At 28.2% G+C, this 11,330-nt stretch overlaps 1 protein-coding gene across 1 annotated transcript in view; it reads left to right on the plus strand.

The window, feature by feature from the left end:
• LOC117180580 (senecionine N-oxygenase-like) overlaps window positions 1-2,105 on the plus strand; it is a 5,400-nt gene extending 3,295 nt beyond the window's left edge. The window contains exons 2-4 of the mRNA XM_033373074.1: window positions 1,163-1,366; window positions 1,444-1,729; window positions 1,806-2,105. Coding sequence (XP_033228965.1) covers window positions 1,163-1,366; window positions 1,444-1,729; window positions 1,806-2,105 — 790 coding nt within the window. The remainder of the gene's footprint in view (window positions 1-1,162; window positions 1,367-1,443; window positions 1,730-1,805) is intronic.
• Window positions 2,106-11,330: the final 9,225 nt, after the last annotated feature.

Below are 11,330 nucleotides of genomic sequence, written 5' to 3' on the forward strand. Positions count from 1 at the left end.
TTAAAAATCTGCAAATTAATAAAATTTCAACGATATGTTATTAGACTGAAAACGTTTAAAATTAAAAAATAAACGTTCAAGTTTATGCGAAAATTTATTAAAACTTTTGTAGCTTAGTCCAATCTTACAAATTCAAAAATCAAATTAAAGTTAAAAAACTAGAGTTAACAAAAATAGAAACGTGTGCTAACTAAATATCATGTAATTTGTTCATAGTCTATTCGGATTCGTTTAATGGTGAACACTGAAGAACATTTAAATTACAAAAGTTACTTGAATTTTAGGTGCTAAAAACAGCGAATGATATTTCTGTACTTGCAACTGAACATATATTAATGAAAATCCTTTTCATTCCGCTTTCTATGTGCCAAAATAGTATTTTTAATTAACTCTCGTGAAAAATTGCATAATATTCGTCATAGTATTCCAGACAGAAAAGTTATAAACAGTGAGAAATATTATGTGTAATTTTCATTTGTTTTATTCATTTTTGTATAAAACAAAAAAAAAACTTTTTAAAGCAAACTATTAAAAGAATAATTTTCAAAAATGTGATTGCTCAAGTAAAAACAAAATTTATGATGTTTATTAATGAATTTTCAAATTCGGCCAGGAATAAGACTATAGATTTATTTGCACAGGGAGTTTAAAATTATGTGAGGATAATTTTAAAAATGTGATTGTTTGAGAATGAAATCAAATTTATGATGTAAGTTAAGAAGTTTTTAAATCTGGACAAAGTTTACCTTCTAGAATTTCCCCAAGTTAAGTAAAATATTGCCCCAATAAATAAAAGCTACTGTAGTTCATATGGGTCAAACATGCTGAACATTTTTCTATGAAATTTCACATAAAATTGCACATTTTTTCTTTAATTTTCCACTTTTTAAGTAAATTATCATATCGTTTGAATCGTTATAATTCCAAGATTTAGAATATTATATTTGTAAATTACCGAGTGCTAAATTAAAAAAATCTTGCATTTCGCGTTTTAGTTCGAATTAGGTACGAAGGACTCCCTCTGACCCGGCTCGGTGGCAGCGAGGAGAAACCGCGCATTGAGGGAACATTACACAGGTACCTGTTCCGGAAATTGACCATATTGAACTACTGAACCACTGTGATCTCTGTCAGTTTAAAATTTAAATAATTTTCATTGCAGACAATATTCTGATCCACATATACCGGAAATCCCTGGAATTAAAACCTTTCCTGGAAGACAGCTTCACAGTCATACATTCAGAAAATCCGAAGAATTTTCAGGAAAAACTGTGATCGTTTTAGGAGCTGGTGTTTCTGGCGTCGACATTGGTGTAGAAGTATCTGAATACGCTGATAAAGTTTATTTGAGTCACAATCGTGAAAAGTTAATATTTAAAATTTTAGAAAAGAACCAATTAAATATATTTTAATAATTAAAAATAAATAAATAATTCTTTTTAGAATAATAGCAAGACTTCATCCTTCGATGATTCAAGTAGCTGGGATTGAGAGAGTAGAAAAAAATGAATTTTTTTTAAAAGATGGAAATTCTGTTTTTGCTGATGACCTGATATACTGCACTGGTTATAAGCAAACTTTTCCATTTTTTGATGAAAGTTGCGGAATTAAAGTTGATGATAATTACGTATATCCGCTTTACAAACATACGATAAATGTTCATTTTCCAACTATGTGTTTTATGGGCATAAATACATTCGTGGTATCATTTAACATGTTTCATGTGAAGGTAAAATTATTTTTGATTGAATGTATCATATTATAAATTAAAATAAATTTAAAATAATATTTGAATTTGTTTATAGGCCCAATATTTTCAGGCCCTGCTCAAAAAAAAATTTGCTCTACCATCAAAGGAAGAAATGCTGAAAGATTCTACATTGAAAACTTCAAAAAAATGGCAAGCACATAACTTAGGGCTAAAGCAATATGATTTTTACGATTCTTTAACCCAAGAGGCTGGACTGGAACCTTTGCCAGCTTTTTACAGAAAGGCTTTTGAAATTTATACACAATACAGGAAATATGACTTATTACATTATAAGGAATGTCAAATTATTTTATCTGAGGATGATACTAATGTTCGGCATATCAATCATCGATAATTTATAAATTTCAACAGAAATATTATATACAAATAAAATATATACTTTTTATGTAAATACCTATATAATGTTAAATTAATATTAAAATTGTTATCAGGAATAGTCGCTCAACTTAGGATTGCATCATTTCATAAAATTTCGCCAAATAAAAGTTTCATAAAACTAAAAAAACGTTTCCATATTATATAATTTAATATAAACTAATATAAATTTCCGAAATTTCTGAAAACGAAAAGTGTGCAGTGGCAAATAAACTTTAATTTCTAAGGAAATTGTCCAGTTTTCTAAGCTATATTAATATTTGTAAAGTATTAAAAAAATTCAAATTTATTTATCGCACGCTTTACAGTCTTTCCGACTTTCCCTTTTTTTCTCGTTTTTTCGCTTAAATTCTAACTAAATTAATAAAATCTAATAAGAAAACCCAACTAGTTTTCGTTAAATGTTCATTTTTGTTGTTAAAATGTTTATTATTATATTTTTGGTTGTTGAAAACTAAAAAAATGGTAGGCTTTTTTTTAAAATTCAACTATTTTGTTACAAAATTATCTTTCTGGCTGAATTTAACTTTAGTTTATTCAAAATTAAAATATTTGTTGGTGGAAATATAAAAAAAAATTCCAAACGCAACATTTGTTTTCAAAATCCTCATAATTCTTCAAATGTTATTTGTTTAATTTTTATAATTATGCCAGCATCACTTGATTACAACCTGAGATGAACCGGTAATTATAAAAATGTTTTAAAAGCTTTTGCTGTGATAAGAGTATTTTTTCAAATATACAAAAAACCTCTGTATATTATACAGTTCTCATTTTGGAAGAAAAGTTCATTACGTTTTTTACACTAAAAATTCTGAAAAAAGTTCAGTAATATATATATTTAATATCCATTTGCACTAAAGGAATATATAATCACTTGTAAATTCAACAGTTATAATTTTACAAAAAGTGTTGTAAAAAAGTTTTGACTCTATATTTACTTCTTAGCAATCCCTGAGTAAAGAAGTTTTTTATTACATATTTTATTTTTTGTTTATAAACAAAATTATAAACAAAATGTTTATAAAAGTTTATAAACAAAATGTATTTATGAAATAAAATGTAAAACCTTTTCGAAGTGATTTTTCGTGATGAATAAGAACCTGATCTGAATTTTTGATGCTTATGAGTAAAATTTTGTAGATTTTTAGGTGACACTTTTCAAAATCGATAATCGGCCTAAAAGTATGTAGGACATTTTTAAAATTAAAGTACCATGATTTTAATACGTTTTCTAACACTGAATCTAACAACTACGTTATTAATGAGTTTTCCAGGCGTTAAAATTTAAATTCCTTAATTTTAAATGTGGTCCATATTGATGATGATAATGCCTAGAAGTATTAATTTTTAAATGTACTTTATTTTACTGCTGAAGACCTTCTACATGCACCATATACAATATGAAAACAAAATCGAAATATGTATATTCATTCAAATCCAGAACTTTCCTTCATTCTGGGATAGAGGGACGGTATAGTGATTTCTGTAACATACATTAGAAATAAAATAAATACACTTTCAATTAATCAGCTAGCTATCAATACATTTTCACCTACTCAGATTTGTAATTTTTTAAATCAAATAATAAATTCATAGTTTAACATTTATAGCTTTCTAAATCTTGAAAGTTCGTATTCAAATCCAAAGTCGATGTATTCAAAACAAAGTATTGCAAATTTGAACATTTTATAATTCAAAGGGTTGTGAATAAAACATGTAAACCATAATAATAAAAAGGAGAGTACGCAAATATGAGATACCAACTCTGTTTGGCGTGATTGTCGGAATTCTATGGACTGAATTTAAAAGTAGTATAGGTCATTTTAAAGGAAATTTAGTTTGCGATAAGGAGCTTACATGAAAAATTTTATTAGCATTTTTTTTTATTCTGAAAATACCACAAATGTAAAAAAGTGCTTCTTCCAAACTCGGCAAACTATTCTCATAATATGAGATACCCCAGGAAATAGCTAATAAAATGCAAAATAAAGTATTATTTTTAATGAAAAACTTTATTCTATGTTTCCGTAGTATAAATTTACTGCTATTTAGATATGTTTAGTTTTTGCAGTAGTCACAAAAACTTTTGTAATCAATTTCCCCCGCGCAGCCACAGTGTTATAAAAACCACAGGTATCACATATTATGAGAACCACACCGTACAACTACGCACTTACTATGCCTCACTTGTACAATAAAAAACTTCAACACTATCGATATTTTCCATACTTAGTTACTCAATCCCCATCACTCCAGGCAAACTTTACTGGTAAATACATATTTAATGAATAATAAATAGGTTTAAAGAATTCCCTTGCAAGAACTCGACCACCATCGATTTCACAAAAACTTCGCCTATAATCTTTAGAAGTTCAATGAAAAATGGACTCTACCAACATATTACTCTTTCTTCAAGGGCTACAAGTTAGTGATAGAACCAACAGAGTGGGTCTCTTAGTTTAGCTGATACCCCGCTATATCATATTACGAGAATATCTCATATTCGAGTACTCTCCTCTACATTGAACATTGAGAAACTCAAATTCAAACATCCAAATCTGCGTGATTTACATTATGAATGATTATATTATTAAAAATTAAATTATAACTGTGAAAAAAAGAAATTGTTTGAAGTTAAATTAAAAATTTAGAAAATTTACAAATAAATAAAAAGATTAAAAAAAAATTAACATTTCGAGTTATCTTAAAAAAAATGCCGATACGCGAAAACTATCAAAACTTTAAGGACTTAGAAGAGCGAAATTGTTTTTGCCCAACTTGAGTCAACTCAACAGAAAGATTTTTCAAATAAAAACAATAAAATATAGAATTGAAGTTATCTTTTAAACGGTGAGAGATACTCGAAAGCTAACAACATATTTTCAGAATTTAATAAATCGAAACTTTTAATTGGCTTGAAAACGGTGAGAGATATATTAAAACTAACTATATTTTATAGATTTTGTAGACGGGGTTTGTTTTCAAGCAACTCAGACGAGTGCAAGCTAACCCAATAAACAGATTTTCGCAATTCAAATAGTAATAGTTTTGAATTGTATCGAAAATGATCAGAGATACATGAAGCACGACGGATATGAAGGGTTTTACAGGGCAAGTTGTTTTCGACAAACTGGAATTAACCAAATAGAAAGATTGTTTAAATTCAGACAAAAATGTTAAACTTTGAGTAATGCCAAAAACGGTGATATAAGCGAAAACTGAAAAAATATTAATAAATAACAATTAGTATTAATACTGACGAAATTGAATACATTTTGAGATTTCTAAAAAACATTGAAATATACTTGAAAACTTTCAATATTTTAATGCTTTTATAGGAGGGGATTTATTTGTATTGACAATGATTGAATGACGAGTATGAATTAATTCGGATTAGAGCTAACATTCGTGCAAGAGTTGAGAAGGATTAAAAAGACTTTTAGGATGAGCGTCAGGTGCATCAGATTGGACCCATCGATTGAAAAGGCAGCTGTGTTAGCTTCGGATTGGTTTCCGATTCACTTGGATTGTGCACACGGACTCAAAAGTATTGAAAAGATTTAAACTTGCTTGGCAAAATACTAAGATACCGTCGGATTATATCTTGCACTGAGAAGGAGTGAAAGTTTGCTTCCGATTGGTGTGTGATTCATTCGGATTGCTTTCCAATTCACACTTATTCATTCGGACTGGTGACTTGATGGCACGAATTAAGAAATGGATGCAGTGTGGATTCGGACTGAAGTTAGTGCTGATACATTAATAGAGAAGAATGTATAAGTGAGCCTCTGATCCACATGGATTTAACTTAGGGCTCAAAAAAGGATTAGGAAGGGTTGAAGAGGATTGGAAACATGTTCGGATTGTTTCGGATTAACTCGAATTGGTTCAAACTGCAAAAAATGCAAATATCTTAATGGGTAGAACACCCGAACGGCAATTCGGAAAACCTGTGTTCGATTCCCAGCGGATCGACGGGGAGGGATCTTTTTTCACAGATGAAATTTAATTTTTAAATGTTAGAAAAACGTAACATTCTAAATTTGAGGGATATCTTAGATCGATAGTGCAGATAAATATTTTCACGTAATGTGATGAGTATCTAATCTGAACGGTCATTTGCCATTCCTATTCTAATATAGATTTCCTATTACAAAGAAATAGGCAGATTTTTTAAATTGATTTCTTTTGTTATTTCAAAAGTTTTCTAAAATATCGCAAAATAATCCAAAATATTTTTAGACGAGTATTGTAGTTTTAAAATATTATTCACTTATTTTAAAAGATATATACAAGTTTAAAATAAAAATTGAAAAATAATTTGAAAGCTGAAAGGATTCAAATTTTTTTTAATGTTAATTTTTGAAAAATGCGAATAAAAACATTTAGAAGCTTTTCAAAAATTTTGAAAGATCATAAGAGAATTTAAAAAATTTCTAAAATCCCTGGGGTAATTTCAAAGGATAAAAGATTTTTATAAATTATTTTTTGTTGAGAAAATGCAAAAAGATTCTAAAATACTTCAAAATATTTCTAAAAGTATGGAAAAAAATCTGGAAGATTTAAGGGCAATTTTTTTAGATTTGAAAGATTTTTCACAAATTCTAGAAAAAATTAGAATCATATTAAAAATCTGTGAGTGTTTGAAAAAATATGTAATTTAGAAGTTTAAAAGATTCTGAAAAATTGAAAAGAGGAAGATTTTGGAAGATTTTGAATAAAAAGTTTGGAAACTTTATAAGAATTATGAAAGATTTCAAGAAACGCAAATAGTTTTCAAAAATTTCTTGGAAAATTTCAAGTGATTCTTTACTTGGTAATATAAATTTAAAGAGAATACTTAAGAACATTTAAAAACTTTTTGCAATATTTTTTAAATTACAAGAGAAAGAATTTGGAAAATTTTAAGACTTGTTTCTAGTTTTGTAAAAAATTTCTGATTTAAAAAAGTCCTAGAAAACATTCTAATCATTTTAGAAAATATATAGAGTTTTGTAAAAGCTTTGAAAAAAGTTACAACTTTTAAAAGTTTCAAAAAATTGAAAACAATATCGGGTTTTTAACATTTCCTGTCAAAAAGTGCAGAAGCTTTCTAAGAACTTTTAAAGGTTTTAAGATAATAATGCAAATATTACCTTATGATTTCTGATTATCAAGCAATTCAAAAGATTTCCAAAATTGTCATTAAGAATCTATAAGATTTTAAGGCGATTTAATATTGTTCAATTGAAAACTGTGAATAGCTTTCATTTTACTCATGTAAGATTGTAAATGATTAGGTCAAAAAATCAAACATTTCTGAATTAAAATTTTTATAAGTTTCAATTCAAGAATTTATATATTCAAGAAGGTTCGAATTTGAGTAATTAAATTTGCAGTCTCGTTTTAATTACTTCAGTTGAATATGTTTTAAATTTCAATGACCCTAAAAAATTTGGGTGAACTGGGAAATTTTGTTTCTACATTAACTGGCCAGTCTGGTAAGGTTTTCTGCTTTATTAAAACAATATGAAGGTGATATTGTGCAACTTTTAAATAGGCCAGCTCACTTCGAAAAACATGACGTACTTACAAGTTACTGCCTCTAGATGAAAAACAAGAATTATATTATTTACTAACCTCATCTATTTAATCTTACTTTATTCACGTTAAAGCTAACCGTTTTGAAATGTATGTATAAAAAAGATATCAGTCTTTTGTAGAATGAGTTTCATTAAGTTAAAACTGCAAACTAATATTCTCAAAATGTCCCATGCTTTTATATTATTAATTTATAAAAGAAATAACAGAAGGGTAAATTCAAAGAAGTTATTTTTAGTTTTTCCTATTTACTCAATATTGAGAATCTTTTTTGATAAACTAGCATCTTCAATCTCGCACTACGAGCACGGGTTGTTTTTCGATTTGAGCGGGAAATAATTTTTAATAGAGGATAAACCTTTCGAATAACAATTCACTTTCTAAGTTTATTTGTTTTTTAGATTATAGAAATATAATTTTCGTGGGTTTCTTGAGAAAATTTAAGAAGATATGTCGGAAACATCCAGAAAATTCGTTATAAAGTTTTATTATTTTATAGAGTATTACAATATTTTTCGAAAACTCCAGTTTAGCTTAAAAGGTATTTAGAAGTTGTTGACGTTTGAAAGATATTAACAAATATTCGACGAAATTTCGGAAATCTTTCAAAGCTTTCAAAAAAATATTTATAATCTCTTTAAAACTTCTAAGATTACTAAATATCTTTTAAACATACTCGCTTTGTCCTGAAAATAGCCTTAAAATCTTCCTGATTCTTTTTGTTACAAATTTGGAAAAACATTTAAATTGTTTAGAAATATTTTTAAATATTCTGTTGAGAGTAATTTTTCAAAATGAAAAATCACTTTAAATTTTTTCAGAAATAGTAGGAAAATATTTGTATTATTATCTTAAAACCTTTCAAAGTCCTTAAAAAGCTTTTACATTTTTTATTCGAAATATTCAAGATCTTTTCAACTTTTAAATTATTTTTCAATTTTTTAAAAAGGTTTTTCTTATCTTTTAATACAATTCTAATTTTTTCTAAAATTTGAAAAAAATCTTTAAAAACTACCAAAATTACCAAATGAGTGTAATTTTTCAAAAAATTGGTAAAAAATCTTTCAAAACTACAAAAATTGTCTAAAAATCTTGCAGATCTGTTTGCGATAGTTTTAGAAATCTGTTGAAAAGTTTTAGAATCTATTTAAGTTTTCTTTAAACATTAGTTCTTGTAATAAAAAATAATTTAAAATAACAATCTATTAGACGCGTACATATTATAATCTAGTACACTATGAACTGGAGAAAGATTCTTTCACTTAGGCAGAATTTTTCTGTTCACAAAATAAACTTTAAGCGCTTGGATAAAACTACGCTAACACTAGTTTCTGCGCTATGAAAAAATATTTTAATTGGGTACCCTCAAAATTAAAATGCCTGATCTGACCTGACATCGGAAAGTTTTTTACTTCAGGCAGTACAAATTTTACTATTTGTAAAATGATCATCTAAAACTTTAAAGTTTAAAATTTGGTAATGCTACATATTTAATAAAAATATATGGATTGATCCAATAAAAAATATTATTCACCAAAATTTAGTGCGGAACGTGCGGACTGAAATGAGAGTGAGGTACGTGCGGTTTCTTCTTCTTCGAAACGTCTACGCACTGTTGAAACAAGCAAGGAACGCCACAGCATTGATCATCTCTCACGCACGGGGTTATCGGAACACAGGCACAAATACTTAATGGACAGAAGTTACAAAGGATAAAGAGTACAACAATTATTCTGGTAGAAATCATGTTTAGCTTTCAGATTGTCTTTTACAAATGGTCTTTCAAATTAGAAAAGTGGTTATAGACTGTAATTCAGGTCATGATTCTTTAACTTTGACACACATTTCTTATCACAAAACATAAACATTGGCTTTATGCTACATTTTCATCATTTTGATTCATCATAGAGGAAGCTTTGCAATTGTGACAATACAATTAAAAATATAATTGAGCGCATTTTTTTGTTGACATGATAACTAGAAGGCAGATCCAGATACATTCATGAATTTTAGAGGGATTATTTTCACCACTAATATCTTTAAATTGCCTGAAGGATTTATAGCAATATTTAGTGCATTTTGCTAGCACTTTATAATATTTAAAAAATCTATTTTTTTAGTAAAATTTTGTTCATCAGAATAATTCAAATTTGATGCAAGATCATAAGGGATTCCTTGGTTCGAGACGAATCGATTGATCTATAATATTAATACATTTCATCAAACAGAAAGAAAATTATGATCATTTAAATTATATGCAAAATCGATTTTTATTGTTAAAATGTTCTCATACACATAATTTAAACTTGATGCGACAAAAGAAAAGATGTGATGATTCTAAACGAATTGTTTCACCTATAACAATAATATATTTTATTGAGGAGTAAGGAAGCTATGATCATTTATAATATTTGGAAAATCAGTGGAATTTGTTAAAATATTTCAAATCTATGGATAATTCACCTTCTTGACATTGTTGTCGACTTACATTCCTTTCAGTATAATACATTTCTTCTTATATTCATTCATTCTGAAAGCTGATTTAAACAAAATTTGGATTATTTTTTTTAATGAGAAACACAAATGTTTTTGCAAAAATATCTTAAAGCTGGGAAAGGGATAGGGTGCGACAGAACTTCCCTCTTTCCTTCCCCAGCTCGAAAAATTACCATTTCAAATTGACATTGAAAAAAATGATTCATTTATAATTCTTCGATCAGATTAATGTAGGTCATATGATTTTAATATATCTTTGGTTTATTTCTTGGAATAATTTTACAAAGAATGTTTTTCCTTCTGTTCGAGCGGTATGGAATCTATGATACTAGCGCAGGCCCATTGTTCGAGCACATATGGTTGTAAAATTTGGGTTTGTAGATATACGCGGCCGACTAGAGCAATTATGACTGGGTCAGAATTTTGATATTAATTAAGACTGATCAGACGTGCTTGAGCGATCGGCGTGAGCGATCTTATTTTGTGTGTTCAGTTTCAAGTTAACTCCATTACTGTTATTCACGATTGTGCGGGTGCTTGTTCGATTCTTAGTGGATTATTGTGTTGTGGCTGTTCTATTTCTAGTGGATGAGTATCTTGATGTGGCTGTTCCATTCCTGGTCAAGTGATTATTGTAAGACCTCAATCTTCATGTGACTATGGTGAGAGGTGATCTCTTCATCCATGTCTTTCTGGTCGGATAAACGTTATGTTCGCCTTGTCTTGCGATTTATTGTGTGGATTGTGTGAGGATCTGCTGGTGAGTTTTCGTAGTTTTAATTAGAATTGTATAGGGCTTTTTTCTCCAGTCGCTAAGTGGATCTTTTTTATGCCAGGAAATGAAACTTGTTTGTGTTCTCGAAAATCATGGTTGATTTTTATTTGGCCCACCTCTCTCCTCTGCTATGTTTTCTTCAAGTTTATTTTATTTATAACTTTACTTTGTTTGCTAAGCTTGCGTTCATTTTTGACCCTTCGAGCCGAATTAGAGAGAGAGAGAGAGAGAGTGGAGCCTTTGAAAAATTTGGCCTTATCATTCTTGTGATTATTGGTCGTTTTGCATTTCATTCTTAGATAGAGTATTACCTTTATTTTGACTCTAACG

This window comes from Belonocnema kinseyi, chromosome 9 (assembly GCF_010883055.1).
Source record: "Belonocnema kinseyi isolate 2016_QV_RU_SX_M_011 chromosome 9, B_treatae_v1, whole genome shotgun sequence".
Lineage (NCBI taxonomy): Eukaryota > Metazoa > Arthropoda > Insecta > Hymenoptera > Cynipidae > Belonocnema > Belonocnema kinseyi.